General features: G+C 35.3%; 1 protein-coding gene across 1 annotated transcript in view; it reads right to left on the bottom strand.

Moving 5' to 3' along the window:
- Positions 1–22,542, bottom strand: part of LOC148951000 (glycerophosphocholine cholinephosphodiesterase ENPP6-like) — a 155,022-nt gene that overhangs the window by 68,714 nt on the left and 63,766 nt on the right. Inside the window, exon 3 of the mRNA XM_089090552.1 lies at positions 2,590–2,732. Coding sequence (XP_088946678.1) covers positions 2,590–2,732 — 143 coding nt within the window. The remainder of the gene's footprint in view (positions 1–2,589; positions 2,733–22,542) is intronic.

Below are 22,542 nucleotides of genomic sequence, written 5' to 3'. Positions count from 1 at the left end.
TTGGAGGAATGATGGGTGTGGGAGGGAGGCTAGTAGCCCTCCAATTACTTTCGACTATTAAAAAAGGCACTAGCCCTTTGAATTTCCAATCGAATGAGCCTTTTTTGAAGTTTCTACGACAACGCCTTCTATAACAACCTTATATGCCCCCAGGGCATAACTTAAAACCCTTGCCCTGACGGTTGTGGGGGAGTGTCCTCCTCAAAAACATATTTTCTATCGGGAAATCAACTACGCTGAACAAAATGGCTATCTCAAAATTTTGATTGGATGTGTTCGGGGGAGTGATGGGCGTGGGGGGCTAGTTGCCCTCCAATCACTTCAGACTATTAAAAAGGGCACTAGTCCTTTGAATTTCCAATCGAATAAGCGTGTTTCCCCACGCCCTGTTTCCCCAAACCCATCCGATAACAATTTTGAGATAGCAATTTTGTTAAAAATAGTTCAAACATCAGATAATAAAAACTCCGAGGTTGATACAAAACCAGTTTTTTCACTTTGATATTGTTACTTTGATACAAGTTTTAATACTTTGACGAATATTTTATTTTTTTTTAAAGTTTGATTTTGAAATAAGGAATTTTTAAAAACTTGAAATTTTTTGCAATCAAAAACGAACAAAAACTGATTAACAAAAAAACTTTTCGAAAACTAAGTTTTTCAAAGAAAAGTAAAGGCCATTTTAAACTTAAGATCAACATATACAAATAACTTTTAAAATTCAAAATCAAAACGACCAGAAATTACTATTAAAGAATAAATGAAACCAAAAACGAACAGAAATTAAATAAACAATCATAACAAAAACATACAACAAGTAATAATATAAATGAATAAACAGATCTTAAAGCGATTAATGGCATTAATGTTTAGATTGAATATGAAAATCAACCTTAAAACGAAAAAGGATATTTTCCTATTGAAGTATAAATGAAACTTAAAACGAACAGAAATTAAATAAAAAATCAATGCAAACAAACATACAATAGATATTAATGTAAATTAATAAATAAATATTAAACGACTGAAACTTAAATTGAATATGCAAATCAATCTTGAAACGAACAAAAATCACCACAAACAAGAGTTTGGGTATGACCTTCTATCACTGTAAGTCAAAAACATACTGCATCACTGTTGCTTTACTGAAAAATATATGCGTCTTAAACAGTCTTTGAAAGAACAAACAACATCAAATTGAATATTTTATATATAATGATATTAATTGTTGAAAGATCCATCAGTTCAAGAATTTTTTTTCACTGTAATTGTAATTCATTTATAATGCTGTAAGAACTGGAAAAGAAAATATTTGTAATTTAATCTGTTTTCAGTTAAGCGCCAATGACGCAGTAGGCTTTTGGTTTTTATTTACAGTTAGGAAAGGAGGCAGTATCCAAACACTTCTTTGTAGGGAAACTATATTCGTCTTTAACAACTTTAAAAAGAGCTAATAAATTAAACTGAATATTTGATGTATAATTATATTGTTGGGACCTTTGGCCCCTTTTGTTTCAGAAAAATGTCCTTTTTATAAATTTAACTTCATTTATGTTAAATATCTAAACCCCGGGAAAGCTTTTATTACGATGTCTGAAGAATCCACTAATTAGCGAGTGTCTGAAAAAGCCAGTTGAGCGATGACTCATACAGCTTAAATTTGGAGCTTAAAAAGCTTCAAAGGATGCTGGGCGTCTGATTTCTTTCGGCCATTCATCGCCTTTGGTCAAAGGTGCGCGCGCAAGCGCGCGTCTTAAAGTGTATTCATTAAGTGTAAGATTTTTTACCGGTAACCCTTGGCTTTTAAAAATGGCCCTGGGACCATTCAATCACGCTAGTAGATACGGAACCGTTGGAGTAACCGCGGAAATCCCTCTATTTTGGGCCGACGAGGGATTCTCCCCCTCCAGTAAGTGGAATAGCAACCTCTTTGCGCCATTTTTGCCTTTAAAAGTGGTGACCCCCATCTCACCCTCCTCCAATAGATATTAATTGCTGAAAGCTCATAAGTTCAAAATGTTACTATAATTTTAATGTTTATTTTCAATATTAAGTACAAAAGAAAATATTTGTCAGAAAATTGGTATAAAATTTGCCATAAAAATAAAATCTAAGTTAAAATTTGGCCTGAAAATTTTTGGGGGACAGGGAGGGGCCGCTAATCAAGTATTTGCCCCAGGCACAAGAGAGGCCAGAACCGCCATTGGGAGCATTCTGATGAAGTAAAAGCTATTGAAGGGTTTACTAAAATGAACAAACTGCTATAGTATAAAGCAGCTGTAGTATAACAGAGCTGCTTAGAAGCTACAGAGTTAAGAATGAGCGTGTTGCGTGAATCACAATATACGCGAGCGTTTCCCAGAAAATGGTATCTTTATTCTTTGTATGTAATGTTGTTTGGCAAAATATTGATTTTTATTTAAGTGGAGTGGCAGTTACGACTTGTAATATCTAAGAAGTGAAGTGATGTGAAGTGAAGTGAAAGTGAAACAAAGGGAAGTTAGAGAAGTAAGGAAGTTAGAGAACTAAAAACAAAGTGAAGTTAGAGAAGTAAGGAAGTTAGAGAACTAAAAACAACGTGAAATTTACCTGTGCTGAGTGTTGTCCAACTTGGATAAGAAACAGAGGGAAAGATGGGATTTACCCACAGGGCCCTTGCTCCTTCGTTCTGAATTCTTTCAAACCCTGGAAGACTACCACGAGGCATTTTATCAACATAGTCCCAACGGAACCTATTATAAAAAGGGTTATATTTAATAGTAAAAAGTTGTAATAGTAGTAATATTTAATAGTAATTGTATATTATAAAGAACTCATACTAATAAAGAACTTGAACAGGTAAAATAATGAGGAACATATATAAGACTAGACCCCGGTGCCGCGCCGATAAGGGAAGACCGGCGGGGCCAAAAATAGCAGCGGCGGCGCACCGCCGATGATTTTTTTTGTGCCGCCGCCGGTGAGATGTTGGCGGCGCGCCCCCGGCGCGATCAATATTGAACGCAAATATTAATGTTTTCATCAGTCTTTCTTAAATCCCAGCTTGAATTTGCAACAGATTAAAACTTCGCAAGTCGCTGGCTGGACGCTGGTCTTCTTCTTTATTCATCAAGCGAAGTAGAAATCTGATAGAAATGAAATGGGTGTGGCATTTCAGAGCCCTTGCGTAATAGTTGAAATAATAGATAATAGATTCGCCGTGGCATTCAATAAGATCCAAGGAATCTAATTAAAAGGGAGCACACAAAAAAGCCAAATTAGGCCAGTATCCTATGATAAATCCAAAAATACCCGAGACAATGAGCAGGTCCCAATGGGGGGCCCTGGGTCTGTCAAAATATTCCTATGGTTTCCCATGGAATTTGATATCATTTTCTTCCGTCTCCGCTTTAAATGAAAAAAAAATAATTAGCTTTTTGGCATCCCTGCTTTCAATTAAAAAAAAGTGATATATTATCATTTAAAAATGGTAGCCCTATATCCCCCCCCCCCTATAGGCAATAATATACAATTTTTTTATAAATCATATTTTTGGTGTCATTTCCGTTTCAATCTTCAATTCCCCAGCCTTGTAGATAGTCTATAGCTAAATTTTGTCTAAATAGAAGACTTTTTTGGGGGGGGGGAGGGGGGATTTCCCGAAAGGAGATTGTATTTTCTAAGAAAATGTATCCAAAAATAGCAAAAGGAAACAAGATTCTACAAACTTACGATTCAGCTGTCGCAACAACCTATTGATCTGATTTTTCTAATTTTGTCTGATTTTCTAAAAAAGGTGAAAAGACCCCCTCAAATTTATATAATTTTAAGGAAAATTACACGATCAGATTCAGCGTATCAAAGAACCCTACTGTAGAGGTTTCAAGCTCCTATCTTAAAAAATGTGGAATTTTTTAATTTTTGCCAGAGGAAAGATCACGGATGCATGTTTATTTGTTTGTTTGTTGTTGTTTTTTTTCTAGGGGTGATCGTATCGACCCAGTGGGCCAAGACCGTCGAGAGAGGGCTCATTACTTGGGAGACCAGAGGTTTTAGTTCCCCTTTTAAGTGTCAAAAGTAATTGGAGGGTAACTAGGCGACCTCCCACTTCACCTTTTTCCCAAAATCGTCTCATCAAAATGTTGAGATAAATTTTTTCTTCAGCATAGGTGAAAGGCCCTATAACTATGTCTTTAGAGATAAAATAAACCCCTATAGCCCCAGGGGAAACATTTTTAAGTTATAAAATTTACCCATTGTTTATTTGTTATTGGGAATATGTATACATTTTTCCGGTGGGGAGGGGAGGACAAATTTTCTGATGGGAGGATTTTACACGGAGAGAATTTTCTTTGGAGAGGGAAGTTTCCACGGGGTGAACTTTTCAGGGGAAATTTTATACTTGGTGAATTTGCCAGAATTCCTATACGAAATTTCTTTATATGTCTTGCTTTTCCTTTACCGATTCAATTTTAAGCGTGGAAGTGTTAAGGGTAATTGTCCGGGGTTTATTTTTGCCAGAATTGAACTGCCCAAAGGATATTTCCTAGAGGATGGGGATTTTTCCGTGGAGGTGGAGCCAGGTAAACTGACGTTATTAAAAAAAACGATCCGAAAGTAAATAAAAAAACAAGTTTTTTCAACTGAAAGTAAAGAGGAACGTTAAAACTTAAAACGAACAGAAATTATTACGTATATGAAGCGGGTTGCCCCTCCTCAAACCCTCGTTCTTTACGCTAAAATTTAGATTTTATGCAAATTCTTTTAAAACAGCTCTGGAAACACAAGGGTTGTTTAATTAGAACAATAAGTAACTTTTTTTAAAGTGCCAAAAAACTCTAGCGTGAAGAGCGAGGTATTGAGGAGGGAGCAACCCCCTCGTATACGTAATAATTTCTGTTCGTTTTAAGTTTTAACGCTGTTCCTTACTTTCAGCCGAAAAATATTTTTTTTATTTAAGGAAGCTTAAAACCATTTTTCTAAAGCCAATGAAAAAAGTATGTCAATTAAAATAAAAGTATATAAAAATCGAAAAAGTAACTAATTTAAAAAATTACATAAAACAATAGCCTACTTACAAAAACTAAGATATGAACGCCTAGCATTCAGTTCTGTTGAGCAATGCCGAAGCGTTGGACGGATATTTTTTTTTACAATATCGACAGATTTGAACTTGGTTATGACACACCAAAATATGTAATGCCTTTAGACTCAATTGTTTATAAAAAGTACTGCATAATCAAAGTAGTTTAGTTCAAAGAAAAACATTAAAACTAATATTAAGAAAATCAAATAAAAATTTTTAATTCAATACTTTTAATTTAAATTTGAATACCAAAAACCAATATATTTGCCACCTTTACACTTCATAACTGTAAATATGAAATCTTTTTCAAAGCTACAACTAGATAAATACAATCACTCCTGCAAAAATAGATACATGATAATAAAACACAAAAAACGTATCCGTTCAAGGGGAAAATACAAAATTCCTAGCATTCCGTTCAGGAGAAACATATCTGATTATAGTGGCTTTATATATCAGTTCATGGGTACTCTGGCAATGCAAGCGAAAGTTGACGGCAGTTTTTTACCGAAATTGCCCTTATTAAGTTGTTTTCCTTGTGTTTTCTACGTGTACTATAAGTTCTTTCTTGTGTACTAATAATTGCACTAATTACTAATAAACAAACACATATTTAGGATCGCCATGAATAGCTGATTCTGTGATTAATCAACAGTTAGACTCTTACACTTTCGTTATAGGGTCAAAATCTATTGGCAGGCAGTCAACGATGGGGCAAAATAGATTTTTCCATGTTTTTTCCATGTTCTGCCTTTTTTCTTTTGGTTTCCTTATAACTACTTTATAGTCCCAAATTTCCAGGGGTCATATTTTATCTATCAAAAGCTGCCAGCTGAGAAAATTTGATTTTCGAAAAAGGGGAGAAACACCTCCAAAAGAGCCGTCAATCTTGATCAAAGTCATACACAATTAGATTTAGTATATAATGGAACCTTATTGTAAAAGTTTCAAGTACCTATCTACAAAAATGATGAATTTTTCTTTTGTTTTTCAGAAGTCCTAGCCGGGTGGTTGGCGTGCTGGATTTGGAATCCTTTGTGCGAAGGGCTTGGCTTTGATTCCTATGGTGGCCGGTTATTTGGTTTGGAACAAGGGTCTTTGATGTGAGTCTGTAAGCTCAGCCAGGGCCAACCCAGTTCTAAATGGGTACCTGGAGGAATCTGAGGAAGGTAATCAGGAAGGGTGTGCAAAATCACAGGATAGCTGGTCCCCAACCCCCTATTGCACTTCCTGACTGAAGGGCCTTGAAACAGAGATCAACATCGCCGGTTTGGACTTTGAGGGTCTAGGGCCGTATCCCTTTCCTAGGTATGATTAGAAAAACGAGCAGAAGTTAAACAAAAAAAATAAGTTTTTGCAACTGAAAGTAAAGAGCAACATTTAAGCTTAAAACGGACAGAAATTATTTCTTATGTGAGGGGCTGCTCATCCCTCGATTCCTCACTTTTTATGCTAAAGTTTGAACAAGAAGCATTTTTAAAACACAAAAAACTTAGGCATCCCTCCTTATATTACAAATTCTGTTTGTTTGAATTTTTAGCGTTCCTCGTTATTTTTAGTTGAAAAAACTTTTTCTTTCTTTATTTAATTGATAGTACTAAAATGTCAGTTTCATCTCTTTCAAACAGTTCGTGGTAACGAACTGTAAGTAAGGAGCGACCCAGCTCAATGGTAACCGAAACCCTAGAAAACAGGTTTTGGATACCAATAGATACATCAAAAGAATCATATTGCTGATTTCAAATATATAAGTCTCATCGAGTTTAGTCCTACCCGTCAAAAGTTACGCGCCTGAGAAAATTTGACTGATTTTCGAAAAAAGGAGGAAAGACCCCCTAAAAGTTATATAACCTTAACGAAAATCACACCATCATATTCAGCGTATCATAGAACCCTACTGTAGAGGTTTCAAGCTCCTATCTACAAAAATATGGAATTTGCATTTTTTGGCAGAAGAAAGATCACGGATGCGTGTTTTTTTTTTTTTTTTTTTTTTTTTTTTTTTTTTTTTTTTTTCCTAGGGTGATCGTATCAACCCAGTGGTCCTAGAATATCGTGGGAGGGCTCATTGGAACAGAAATTAAATGTTCTAGTGCCCTTTTTAAGCGACCAAAAAAATGGAGGGCAACTAGGCCCCCTCCCACGCTCATTTTTTTTCCAAAGTTACCCGATCAAAATTTTGAGTTTGCCATTTTGTTCAGCATGGTTGAAAAATATAATAACTATGTCCTTTAGGATGACTTAATCCCCCGAAGTCCCTGGGAGGAGGGCTGAAAGTTATGAACTTTACCCAATGTTAACATATAGTATTGGTTATTGGGAAATATACAGACGTTTTCAGGGGGGATTTTTTCTGGTAGTGGGGGTGGGGGTGGGTGGGTCGGGGTTATGTGGGAGGATCTTTCCATGAAGGAAATTTTCATGGGGGAAGGGACATTTCTATGAAGGGGGCGCTGGATTTCCCAGCATTTTTTAAAAAACGATCAAAAATCAAATTTAAAAAAGAAAAGTTTTTCAACTGAAAGCAAGGAGCAACATCAAAAGTTAAAACGAACAGAAATTACTAAGTATATGATTGGGTTCACCCCATAGTCAATACCTCGCTCTATAAGCCAAACATTTTTTAGTAGTTTCACAAGAGTTATTTATTCTAATTAACGGCCTTTGTGATTAAGGGGTCACTTTTAAAGAATTGGAACAGAATTCGAACTTTAGCTCAAAGAGCGAGGTATTGACTAGGGGGCGAACCCCCTAATATATGTATTAAAAATATATGAATATAAAAGTTCGTTACGTAAGTTAATTCGTAAGTTACGTATATTTATTACTAATAAAAACATTCGTAAATAAAATTAAACAACTTTCGAGAAAGCCATTTAACCAAACAAGAGCAAAATTAATGCGCAAATTTTGTTTTAATTATTCATGTACGGTGAGCCAAAATCAAACCCTGCATTAATTCAAAAACGTTCAAAAATTAAATAAAAAAACTTGTTTTTTTAACTGAAAGTAAGGAACGACGTCAAAACTTGGAACAGAAATAATTCCGTATATGAAAGGGGCTGTCCCCTCCTCAACGCCTCGCTCTTTACGCTTAAGTTTGACTTTCTCATAATTCTATTTTTTTAAACAATAAAAAACTTTAGCGCAAAGAGCGAGGCGTTGAAAAGGGGACAGCCTCCTTCATATACGGAATAATTTCTGTTCGTTTTAAGTTTCAACGTCGTTCCTTACTTTCAGATAAAAAAACTTGTTTTTTTTTTTTTATTTAATCCATTAAGGAATGGCCAAGATTTTTTCCTATTTTTTTGTATTGAAAATGACTCACGTCAACTGAAATAATGAGAAAAATGATGGTAATATTTTAGTTCAAGGCATTGAAGCCCTATATGAAATTGTATGCCTATAACACTAAAAATGTAGCAAAATGAACTCTTAAACGAAACTACTAAATCAAAATTAACTAGAGAAAGGCTACAAAAATTCAATGATTCTTATTCAGGTACTATCTCCTCTGCTTTCAGTTCGACCTTAAGTTTTACCGACTTAGCTCCGCTGTGACAGAGTTGGCTTTGTTTTTAAGACGAACAAAAGCACTTGGCGAAACCAGACGGTTCAATTCTTCCAATGTAGGTTTTTATTTACTTTTACTTCCTTCTTTTCTCGTTGTTTTGCTTTCCTTTCCTTGTTACTTTGTTTTTATCCGGTTTGTTCTGCTCGCATATTTGTTTGGAAAAAGTCAATTACGTTTGGTTTCGTCCAATATTTTCGTTGGCCTTAAAAAACCCAATCTCGGTCATTATTTTTTTTATTATTATTATTCTTTGTTTTGGCAGGCCAATGTGGTGTACAAAAAGATCTTCGTAAAATGTTATGATAGTGCGTCAAATTATTGCCAACAATATTGCTCATTTAGGGAGGCTTCAGACCGCCGTCGAGGTTTGATCAGATTTATTTGATCTGTAGCTGTCACATTGCTTTGATGGTATAACTTGTTTTCAGTAATCAGAAGACCTAAGTAAAAAAAAAAAAAAAAAATGTATTCAAAGGAAAAACTTGGAATAAGTGCCAATTACTTCTAAGTGATTCTGGAAACCAATATAAAAATTTTCTAACTGGATGCCAACTGTTCCATTTCCAGGCCAGAACGAATGTAGATATGTAAACAGGGCTTAATTGTTGGGTGAAAATAAAAGTTTTGACCGACACTAGGCACCTTGAGTGAGGAAAAAAACCCGCAAAATTAGACAACATATAATTTTAAGAAATAACTAAAGACAAATGTTTCTACGGTAAAAACTTCTGTTGTAGCTCTCAGATTAGTCATTTCTAAGAATTATCCCATTTGATTTAATGATTTTTTTTTTGTATTTTTACTGACAAAGCCGTATCCCAGAGGCTTGGGGTGTTGTTAGGGGTGTTGTGGGTGATACTGAGTTTGAACACCCCCCCCCCCCGATTTTTTGTCCGACTCGTAATATTTAACACAAATACATAAAAACATTTTGTGACTCCTCCCAAATACGCCCTTGAGTACTGAGTTACTCTTGACAGAAAATACAGTTTTTTCAGCTGATTTTGTTTAGTTTATTCATAAATAAATTCAGAACCAAATGACCCCTACTAAAGTGGACTATAACTTTGGAAATCATCATGTTTCAAACGTTAGAATTTCATATCACAATGAAAGAAAAACCAGTGTTTAGATGCTTTGAAAAAAAAAAATCAAGAGGTAATTATTGTGATGCAAACTTTTGCATACTGACCTAAATAAAGTTTGATTTAAAATTGATTCCGGTGACCTCACAAAAAGAAATTACCCTGTAAATGTCAAAAGGAAGATGAAGTAAGAAAAAGTAAGAAAAAAGGAAGAAGAAGTAAGAAAAAGTAAAAGCTGGTGTAAATATAGTTGTAAAAACTATAGATAATAACGGACTAATATTTTCATCCTTGATATAAGGGGACTGTTCCTCCTTTAGAATTCCACTTCATCTGTTATTGCATAATTTTTTAGAAATAATAAGAAGTGATGGCTTAAATATGACGATTGAGCACTTCTCGACAGAACTTTGTTTCATTCAAAGTACTGAATTCAATAAAATATAATTTGAAGCATGATTTAATGAAATATAAGAATATAATATGTTAGAGGGGCGGCAGTTTCCCCAATATTGTGCAAAATGACTTCACATTTTAAAATTTTAACTTAGCTATGGAGGTAATTCATATAAACTTTGAATTTTGACATAATGCATTACTTCAATTAGAAAATAATTTTATTTTTAGTTTGAGAAATAATTAAAAGAAATAATCTCTCCAAATACAATCAGACACTTTAACAAACTTTATCTTTTCAAGTGGTAATTAAATAAATCTACTGGGCTAAGATGGAATACAAAAGGAATACAGAAGGAATATAAGAATACAAAATAAGAAGGAATACAAAAAAAAATGAGGAAAACCAAACTATTGTCAAAATTCTAATTTATCTGCAGTAGGAGTCAAAACAAAAGGTGTCTTTTCAATACTGACGGTTCTCGCTAAAGTCGAGCCCTCATCACCCGACCTGGGTCAGTTTTCCTCTAGATCTATACTTACAGGTAGCAGCTTACTAATTCGGCTGCCCCCTTGAAAACTGATAAATAATGTAGGTGACATGATAGTACCTCCCTTTACTTAAGGTGGGGCAGTCATCAATACTTTCTAACGGAAATAGATGTCTAGTTTTCACAATTTCACTTTTTCGACTCCTGGGGGGGGGTCGACTTATTGGATCAACGGTGAATCGCCTCTTATTTTCTTCTAAATATGTTATTGACATCTTCCTAGCCTAAGGGTTTGAGCAAGTAAGGATTCTACTGGTACCTTTTATACATGGAGGCATTATTATGCCGTTTATATTGCTTTAGAAGTTTTCCTGAACGCTCAAATTAACAAATGTTAAAATGTAACAAGTTGTAGTAGTAGTGGAAGTAAAAAGCTTGGGATACTATATGGTAGGATTAGTTTAAAACAGATGGTGCAGGAAGAACACTATTTCTTTTTTTTAATATTATGGAGCGGCTAAAAGCTAAATATAAGTTTAGTTAATTATTTGCTATGTTCATCATTGGCTTTTCTCTGTCTACAATTACCCAGCGTCTTGATGCAACCTATTGCAAAATACTTGATAACTGCTTCAAGCAGTCCTTCTCCTCTCCCTTTCTTACATTTTCCTTAATAAAGTCTCACGAAAAAGTTCAGAAAATCAACTGTCAAATATAGCTCCACAGATTGAACTGACAGGTAGCACGCAAATTGGGATCATAGCACCCCTTAGCTCAAAGCATCCTCAACAACTGCCCAAATTGCCAGTACGATGGGAAGCCGCTTTTTAAACATCAAAACAACCTGGATGGCATCCCAAGCAGACGAAAAAGTTCCCATCTAGTCTCTGGGCTTTCAAACGAGTTCTCTCCAGAGTTAGAATTTGATCTCTTGTATGTTTGTTTTTCTAATTTATTAGGCTTAGATTCTCCTTTAAACTGACTTAAACAAACACGATAGAGCCCGGACTTAAGTGCTTCTAAGACGGAAAACATAAACCGTTCGAAATATGGATTGGACAGAAAAGATGGCCAAGTGGCGACCCTGACTCGTGTGTAATGAGGGCCAACACTCTGGCGTAGCGTGTAGTAAAAAGCCCTAGATAAATGCATTAGTTTTCTTCCTTTTACAAGATCCGCTTGACACAGAGGAGTGGCAACCATTCCAATAAAATTGCCCATCATTTTATTGTGGTGTACGTTGTATATTAACAACGTACACTATGCTGTTTTTCAGAATTGTACGCCCAAAAACAGAAAGCTTACGTTTTTTTTTATTCTTTTCATATTATTTTAGCCTTATTAGCATCATAATTGTCGATCTACTATTATTATTTACTTTTATGCAGTAAATAACATCGGAAAAGCGTGGCGCCGGGTTTACGACCCACAATAAAACTCAAGATTTATGAGAGATGTGTTTTTATTCCTTGATTTGGACGTCCCTTGATTTACTTGATTTAAGATTATCTCAATATTTAAAAAAATATTGACTCTTGAATTGCTGAGATTTCCTGGAATTAGTATAATTATATATCAAACATTCAACATATCTTCATTAGTTCTTTCCAGACAGTTGAATCAATATTTTGATTTTTATCTTATTTTTTGTTCTTCGTTGATACTTTGAAAAATTAAACGACGCTGTTCGAAATTCATATTGTTTTCAATGAAACACAAATGAACCAATAGTCCTGAGAAGGTTTAGAAGCTTAAGAGGGGGGGGGGGTAGTTGCCCAACTCCTGTTTGTGGTAGTTTCTGTTCGTTTTACTTGATTATTCACTTAAATTTCTACTCCCTTCAGGATTCTTTTATTAATCTATCATGTATCTTTAAGTTTTACGTGATTAATTATCTTAATTTCTCATCTCAATTTTGTTAGTAATTTATAGCCGTTTTAGATCTAAATTATCACACGGATCTAGGTTCTACTCATCTTAAGTTTTATTACGGCTCTTTTCTTTTCTTAGAAAACTTCTCTTTCGGAAAAGTTTTTTTTAACTTAATTAACTCAAAGTTGCACTGTATCTTTTTGTGCGTACCAAGAGGATAAAAGACAGACAAAATTGGCGTTAAAAGAATGGTAGGCTTGGATGCAAATAAGATGGGGTAGAGACAAGCCCAGAGGTATAATAGAAAGTAAAAAGCCCTGTGAAGCGACGGCACTAGAGTAAGTACCCCATTCGGCAAAACCATGGAAAATTGAATCCCTACTCACTGATTTATTCGAAATTGAATAATTTGTGCTATAAGTTAATTCCAACAGGTAAAATTATCTTTAGAGAAACTGTTGCAGTGTCAAAAATAGACATTTGGTAGATATTTTGAAAAACTGGTTTTTAACAAGCTTTTAGTTAGAAATTTTAAATCTTTGGGTAATTTATCGGCAACGTATTCCCTGCAAGATTTGTATCTCGTAAGTTTATTTTTAGAAGTGTAATGAGGAAAATGTACGATTCTTAAATTTATTTGTCCAAAGAATCTAAGAGTCGGAACAATCATGAAAAATGATGGTGTTTATGCAAAACACCTGTCAAATAATTTTTCTCAAATGTTAACTGCTGTTTTTATTTATATCTCAAGAGAGCGTTTTGCGTGTTTGCCAAGAATTCTTACTAACTCTTTTTTCTTTTTCTTTCTTTTTTAGTAGATAGAGCATTGGTTTCGAAGCCCGTTTAGTTGACACCAAACTACTCATCTTCTATCATAATTGCCCTTTTATAGGAATCACAAAAAACTGATAATTTATTTTTAAATTTAGCGTCGTTTTTAGGGCTTAAATACTCTTGGCTTTCTTTTTTTTTTTTTTGCTAATCAAAATTTGACTGCCTTTACATTGGTTTCTAAAAACTACACCTACAAGTCAATACATCAAAACAGAGCTCCTTGTACTTGGTTTTCGCTACAAGGTCAGACAAAGACAAGCCCAAGCCTTTCACTTCCTTGCTGGAGTATAGCATTCAAACAATTATATTGACTTAAAACTTTAAAGAAGGTGAAAATATTAGTTCGACTCCTGCTTCAAATGAATACTTCACTGGGAAAATCTAAAAACACTTCTTCTGAAAATGGATACAGTGATCCTTATAATCTGTGATTTGACTCAATATTTACAGTTAAGATTTGATAATTATTTATCTACTTATCTGTAATTAGATGACGAATAACATCTGTGTAGGATAAAAATAATATATTTGAAGCTCAATTTACGCAAAAGTGCATTGGTTTATTGCCTATTGGTTCGCCGCATGCTAGAATCAATTATTGCTTCGCCACAGGTTTTGTTTGTATTGAATTAAAAAAAAGTTTATTCAACTGAAAGTAAGGAGTAACATTAAAACTTAAAACAAACAGAAGTTATTACGTATATGAGGGGGATTGCCTCATCCTTAATGCCTCGCTCTTTACGCTAAAGTTTGACTTTTTGTTCCAATTATTTAGGAATGACTCCTAATAAGTCATTCTAAGAAATCTTATCTAATATAATTTCTTAAAGTTCTAAAAACAAATTAGCGTAAAGAGCGAAGTATTAAGCACCATATACGTAAGTAGAGGAGGGGGTCCGACTCGTGACAGGACCACGTGGTTTATGGTTTTCTCAGTGAGAATGAAAAAACAGGAATTTTCTCACTTGAAAAACCAGGAATTTTGTCACATTTATGGTTGTTTTCATGGATGGTTATGTGTGTTGTTCGATTTATTTGATGTTTTTCTAGGATGTCAACATCAAATTATGGATGTTTTATTGTTTTTGTCAGTGAGAATTTGAAAAACATGAACATTGTCACATTTATGGATGTCAACAGCAATTCATGTCTGTTTTATGGTTTTCTCAGTGAGAATGAAAAAACAGGAATTTTGTCACATTTATGGATGTCAACAGCAATTCATGTATGTTTCATGGTTTTTGTCAGTGAGAATGGAAAAACAGTATTTTTCTCACTTTGCTGTCAGTCATTAATCAAATTGTTTCCGGGCAAAGTTTAGTAATGTCTGACAGGTACTGCTCCAGGACTAGATCCAAGTCATTAATGTCTTTGCCTCGGGAACAGTTCTACTGGTCGAACTGCAAAGGATATTAATAACCAAAGGCCATGGAAACAATTAGGCAAGAAACATCTTAGCGATGAATTGTTTTAGCGCGCGAGAAGGTTTCCTATTAATTTGAAATGCGTTAGCACAGAGATGCCAATAACAAAGGAACACGCTGAATTTGCGTTTATGGATTATTTGGGCGAAACCGTTTTAGACAGGTTATGGAACTATTTCGGCGAAACAGATAGAGACATTTTAAAAGAAGATTTTTGAAGAGATTTTGGAAGAGGTTTTGAGTGTGGTCGTTATAATACACAAGTTTCATTTGAACAGTGTTGTGAGGTCCTCTAACCCAACCCCAAAGGGTTCCAATCCTCCTACCCCAACCCCGAAGGAAGCCCCCGGTCCTCAAAGGCCCCCCAAGCTCCCAAAGGCCCTCCACCAGTCCCCAAATGTCCCCCAGGCCCCCAACTGCCCCCCCCGGACACTCAAAGGTCCCCCAAGCTCCCAATGGGCCACCGGCGCCCCCCAAAGGCCCACCCCAGACCCTCAACGGCCATCCCCGGGCCCCCCAAAGGCCCATCGAGTTCCCAAAAGACCAACAGGGTCCCAAAGGCCCTCCACCGGTCCCCAAATGTCCCCCAGGCTCCCAACTGGCCCCCGGACCCCCAAAGGCCCTCCCCCGGCCCCCAAAGGTCCACCGGGCTCCCAAAGGACCAATCGGTCCCCAAAGGTCCCCCCGAGCTCCCAAAGGCCCACCCAGACCCCCAAGGGACCCACAGACCCTCAAAGGCTCTCCCCGAGCACCCGTCTTTCGTTGATGTGTGTTGTCTGAAACCTATGATTTGGGATGTGTAGTTTGCTACTTCAGGCTTTTCTGAGCTAAGGTTTCCTAGTATTTCCTAGGTGAATGATGTCTGAAACCAATAGTTTGGGATGAGTAGTTTGCTATTTCAGGCTTTTATGAGCTAGGTTTCTTAGCCTGTCGTTGGTGTGTGTTGACTGAAACTTATGATTTGGGATATGTAGTTTGCTATTTTGAATTTTCTTAATTGGATTTCTTAGTCTTTCATAGGTGTGTGGTGTCTGAAACCTATGATTTGGGATGTGTAGTTTGCTATTTTCGACTTTTCTGAGCTGGATTTCTTAGCCTTTCATAGGTATGCGTTGTCAGAAAATTATGATTTGGGATGTATAGTTTGCTATTTCAGGCTTTTCTGAGCTAAGGTTTTCTAGTATTTCGTAGGTGAATGTTGTCTGAAACCAATAGTTTGGGATGAATAGTTTGCTATTTTTGACTTTTCTGAGCTAGGTTTCTTAGTCTTTCGTTGGTGTGTGTTAACTGAAACCGATGATTTGGGATATGTAGTTTGCTATTTTTGACTTTTCTGATCTGGATTTCTTAGTCTTTCATAGGTGTGTGTTGCCTGAAACCTATGATTTGGGATGGATGGATTGCTACTTTTAACTTTTCTGAGCTGGATTTCTTAACCTTTCATAGGTGTTTGTTGTCTGAAACCTATTGTTTGGGATGACTAGTTTGCTATTTTTGACTTTTCTGAGCTAGGTTTCTTAGCCGTTCATAGGTGAGTGTTGTCTGAAATCTATGATTTGGGATATGTAATTTGCTATTTCCGACTTTTCATAACCGGATTTCTTAGTCTGTCGTAGGTGTGTGGTGTCTGAAACCTATGATTTGGGGTGTGTGGGTTGCTATTTTTTGACTTTTCTGAGCTGGATTTCTTAGTCATTCGTAGGTGTGTGTTGACTGAAACCTATGATTTGTGATGGGTAATTTGCTATTTTTGACTTTTCTGAGCTAGATTTCTTAGCCTATCATATGTGTGTCCTTTCAGAAAATTATGATTTGGGAGGTGTAGTTTGCTTTTTGGACTTTTCAGAGCTAGGATTCTTAGTCACTCATAGGTGTTTGTTGTCTGAAACTTCGAGTTTGGGATGAGTAGTTGGCTATTTCAGACTTTTCTGAGCTAAGGTTTCTTAGTATTTCGTAGGTGAATGCTGTCTGAAACTTATGATTTGGGATATGTAAATTACTATTTCGAGCTTTTCTGAGTTGGATTTCTTAGTCTTTCATATGTGTGTAGTGTCTGAAACCTATGATTTGGGATGTGTAGTTTGCTATTTTCGACTTTTCTGAGCTAGGTTTCTTAGCCTTTCATAGGTATGTGATGTCAGAACATTATGATTTGGGATGTGTAGTTTGATATTTCAGGCTTTTATGAGATAAGGTTATATATAATTTCGTAGTCTGAATTTTGTATTAAACAAATAGTTTGTGATGTTTAATTTTATAATTAAGAATTTTAATAAAATGATTTATTAGTCTTTCGTAGGTGTGTGGTGTCTGAAACCTATGATTTGGAATGTGTGGGTCGCTATTTCAGGCTATTCTGAGTTGGATTTCTTAGTCTTTCATAGGTGTGTAGTGTCTGAAACCTATGATTTGGGGTGGGTGGATTGCTACTTTTGACTTTTCTGAGCTGGATTTCTTAGCCTTTCATAGGTGTTTGTTGTCTGAAACATATAGTTTGGGATGACTAGTTTGATATTTTTGACTTTTCTGAGCTAGGTTTCTTAGCCGTTCATAGGTGAGTGTTGTTTGAAACCTATGATTTTGTATATTTATTTTGCTATTTCAGACTTTTCAAACGTAGTTTTCGGATTCTTTTATAGGTGTGCGATGTCTTAAACATATGATTTGTGTAGGTGGGGGCTGCTATTTTTTTATGTTTTTGAGCAGGATTTCATAGCCATTCGTAGGTGTGTGTTGACTGAAACCTATGATTTGGGATGATTAATTTGCTATTTTCGACTTTTCTAAGCTAGATCTCTTAGCCTTTCATAGGTGTGTCCTTTCAGAAAATTATGATTTGGGAATCACACAAAAACTTACACATTCACACTAAAAATAAAATGCACACAAAAACTTACATGCACACAAAAAATTACACACACACACACACACACACACACACAAAACTTACACAAACACACACAAGAAAACTCACACACACACGCCAAAACTTACACACACACAAAAACTGACACACACACACACACACAAAAAAAAACTTACACATTAAAAAAATAAAACACACACAAACACTCACAAAAACTTACACACACACACACTCACAAAACTTACACAGACACACACGAAAACTTACACAAACACGCCAAAACTTACACACACAAAAACTTACACATTCACACGAAAACTTACACACACACACACACACGAAAACTCAAACAAACACGAAAAATCTTACACACACATACACAAACAATCACTTACACACACACACACACACAAAAACTAACACATGCACACAAAAACTTACAACCACACAAAAACTAACATGCACCAAAAATATTACACACACACACACACACAAAACGAACACCAACACACACACGAAAACACACACACACACACGCCAAAACTAACACACACACAAAAAATAACACACACACACACACACACACAAAAACTAAAACATGAACACAAAAAAACTCACACACACACAAAAACACACACACACAAACACACAAACACAAACACACATACACACACACACATACACAAAAACTTACACATGAACACAAAAAAAACTCACACACACACACACAAAAAAACTTACAAACACACACAAACAAAAAAAAACAAACACACACACACACGAAAACTTACACCCAAACGCCAAAACTTGCACACACACAAAAACTTACACACACACACACACACACACACACACAAAAACACACACACACAAACACAAACACACAAAAACTAACACACACACACACACACACACACAAACTTACACAAACACACAAAAAACTTATATCCACACGCACTAGCTTAGGCACACACAAACTTACACACACACACAAAAACTTATACACACGCACAAAAACTTACACACACACACAAAAACTTAAACACACACACACGAAAACTTACACACACACGCCAAAACTTACACACACTCACAAAAACTTACACACACACACACACACAAAAACTTACACATGCACACGAAAACTTACATGCACACAAAAACTTATACACACACACACGAAAACTACACACACACGTCAAAACTTACACACACAAAAGCTTAGACACACAAAAACTTACACACACACACACACAAAACTTACACCCACACGCAAAACACACACACACACACAAAAACTTACACACACAAAAACTTACACACACACACACACACACACACACAAACTTACACCCACACGCAAAACTTACACACACACACAAAACTACACACACACACACACACAAAACTTACACACACACACACACACGAAAGCTTACGCACACACACAAAAACTTACACACACACACACACACACACAAAAACTTACACACACACACACACACACACACACACACACACACAAAAACCTACATATGCACACGAAAACTTACATGCACATAAAAACTTACATGCACACAAAAACTTACACACACGCGCAAAAACTTACACACACACACAAAAACTTACACACACACACGAAAACTTACACACACACACACACGAAAACTTACACACACACACCAAAACTTACACACACAAAAAAACATACACACACATACACACACACAAACACACACACACACACAAAAAAACACACACACACACACACACACACACACACACACACACACACACACACACACACACACACACACCCACACACACACACACACACACACACACACACACACACACACACACACACACACACACACACACACACACACACACACACACACACACATACTCTCTCACACACACACACACACACACATCCTCTCACACACACACACACACACACATACCCTCTCACACACACACACACACACACACATCCTATCTATGGCTAAGTTTGCTAAAGACAAGCTATTTTCTTGTGAAAACACACAAAATAAGAAAAAATGATCAATGTTACTCTAGTACCTACGCAATTAGACTAAAAATGAAGATATTTATGCAGAGTTTCAACTAGCTATGGCTAAGTTTGCTAAAGACAAGCTATTTTCTTGCGAAAACACGCAAAATCAGAAAAAATGTTCAATGTTCCTTTAGTACCTACACAATTAGACTAAAAAAGAAGATATTTATGCAGAGTTTCAACTAGCTATGGCTAAGATTGCTAAAGACAAGCTATTTTCATGAGAAAACCCACAAACTCAGAAAAAATGTTCAATGTTCCATTAGTACCTACGCAATTAGACTAAAAATGAAGATATTTATGCAGAGTTTCAACTAGCTATGGCTAAGTTTGCTAAAGACAAGCTATTTTCGTGCGAAAACCCACAAAATCAAAAAAATGTTCAATATTGCTTTAGTACCTACACAATTAGACTAAAAATGAAGATATTTATGCAGAGTTTCAACTAGCTATGGCTAAGTTTGCTAAAGACAAGCTGTTTTCTCGCGAAAACCCACAAAATAAGAAAAAAAATGTTCAATGTTCCTATAGTACCTACGCAATTAGGCTGAAATGAAGATATTTATGCAGAGTTTCAACTATCTATGGTTAAGTTTGTTAAAGACAAGCTATTTTCGTGCGAAAACACACAAAATCAGAAAAAATGTTCAATGTTCTTTTAGTACCTAGGCAATTAGGCTTAAATGAAGATATTTATGCATAGTTTCAACTAGCTATGGCTAAGTTTACTAAAGATAAGCTATTTTCTTGCGAAAACACACAAAATCAGAAAAAATGTTCAATGTTCCTTTAGTACCGACGCAATTAGACTGAAATTAAGATATATAAGTAGATTTTCCAAGAGATATGGCTAAGATTGCGAAAGACAAGCTATTTTCTTACGAAAACACAAACAAAATCATAAAAAATGTTCAATTTCAATTCAGTACCCATTTAATTAGGCTAAAAATGAAGATATTTATGTAGAATTTCAACTAGCTATTGCTAAGTTTGCTAAAGACAAGCTATTTTCTTGCGAAAACACACAAAATCAGAAAAAATGTTCAATGTTGATTTAGTACCTACACAATTAGGCTAAAATTAAATATATTTATGAACAGTTTAAAATAGCTATGGCTAAGTTTGCTAAAGACAATCTATTTTCTTGCGAAAAAACACAAAATCAGAAAAAATTTTCAATGTTACTTTAGTACCTAAGCAATTAGACTTAAATGAAGATATTTATGCAGAGTTTCAACTATCTATGGCTAAGTTTGCTAAAAACAAGCTATTTTATTGCTAAAAAAAACAAAATCAGAAAAAATTTTCAATAATCATTTAGTACCTACGCAATTAGGCTTAAATGAAGATATTTATGCAGAGTTTCTGCTAGCTATGGCTAAGTTTGCTAAAGACAAGCTATTTTCTTGCGAAAACACACAAAATCAGAAAAAATGTTCAATGTTCCTTTAGTACCTACGCAATTAGGCTTAAATGAAGATATTTATGCAGAGTTTCAACTAGCTATGGCTAAGTTTGCTAAAGACAAGCTATTTTCTTGCGAAAACACACAAAATCAGAAAAAATATTGTTAGGTTAGGCTAAGTTAGGTTAGGCTAGGTTAGCCTACGTACGCGCGCGTACGTAGGCTAACCTAGTCTAACCTAAATCAGCTAAACCTAACTTAACCTATCCTCACCTAACTTAACTTAACCTAACTTAACCTAACCTAACTTAACCTAACCTAACTTAATCCAACCTAACCTAACCTAACCTATACGCGCACTTACGTAGGCTAACCTAAACTAACTTAACCTAACTTAACCTAATCTAACGATATTTTTTCTGAGTTTGTGTGTTTTCGCGAGAAAATAGCTTGTCTTTAGCAAACTTAGCCATAGATAGTTGAAACTCTGCATAAATATCTTCATTTCAACCTAATTGCGTAGGTACTAAAGGAACATTGAACATTTTTTCTGATTTTGTGTGTTTTCGCAAGAAAATAGCTTGTCTTTAGCAAACTTAGCCATATCTAGCAGAAACTGTGCATAAATATCTTCATTTAAGCCTAATTGCGTAGGTACTAAAGGAACATTGAACATTTTTTCTGAGTTTATGTGTTTTAGCAAGAAAATAGCTTGTCTTTAGCAAACTTAGCCATAGATAGTTGAAACTCTGCATAAATATCTTCATTTCAGCCTAATTGAGTAGGCACTAAAGGAACATTGAACATTTTTTCTGATTGTGTGTGTTTTCTCAAGAAAATAGCTTGTCTTTAGTAAACTTAGCCATAGCTAGTTGGAACTCTACGTAAATATCTTACATTTTAGTCTAATTGCGTATGTACTAAAGGAACATTGATTATTTTTTCTGATTTTGTGTGTTTTCACAAGAAAATAGCTTGTCTTTAGCAAACTTAGCCATAGCTAGTTGAAACTCTGCATAAATATCTTCATTTAAGCCTAATTGCGTAGGAACTAAAGGAACATTGAACATTTTTTCTGATTTTGTGTGTTTTCGCAAGAAAATAGCTTGTGTTTATCAAACTTAGCTAGAGATAGTTGAAACTCTTAATAAATATATTAATTTAAGCATAATTGAATAGGTACTAGATGAACATTTATCATTTTTTTTCTTATTTTGTGGGTTTTCGCAGTAAAACAGCTTGTCTTTAGCAAACTTATCCAAAGCTAGTTGAAACTCTGCATAAATATCTTCATTTTTAGTCTAATTGTGTAGGTACTAAAGCAATATTGAACATTTTTTTGATTTTGTGTGTTTTCGCAAGAAAATAGCTTGTCTTTAGCAAACTTAGCCATAGCTAGTTGAAACTCTGCATAAATATCCTCATTTTTAGTCTAATTGCGTAGGTACTA

Source organism: Artemia sp. Qi Xiang Cuo, chromosome 6 (assembly GCF_049724085.1).
Source record: "Artemia sp. Qi Xiang Cuo chromosome 6, ASM4972408v1, whole genome shotgun sequence".
Taxonomy (NCBI): domain Eukaryota; kingdom Metazoa; phylum Arthropoda; class Branchiopoda; order Anostraca; family Artemiidae; genus Artemia; species Artemia sp. Qi Xiang Cuo.
This window is presented reverse-complemented; position numbering and strand designations above follow the sequence as displayed.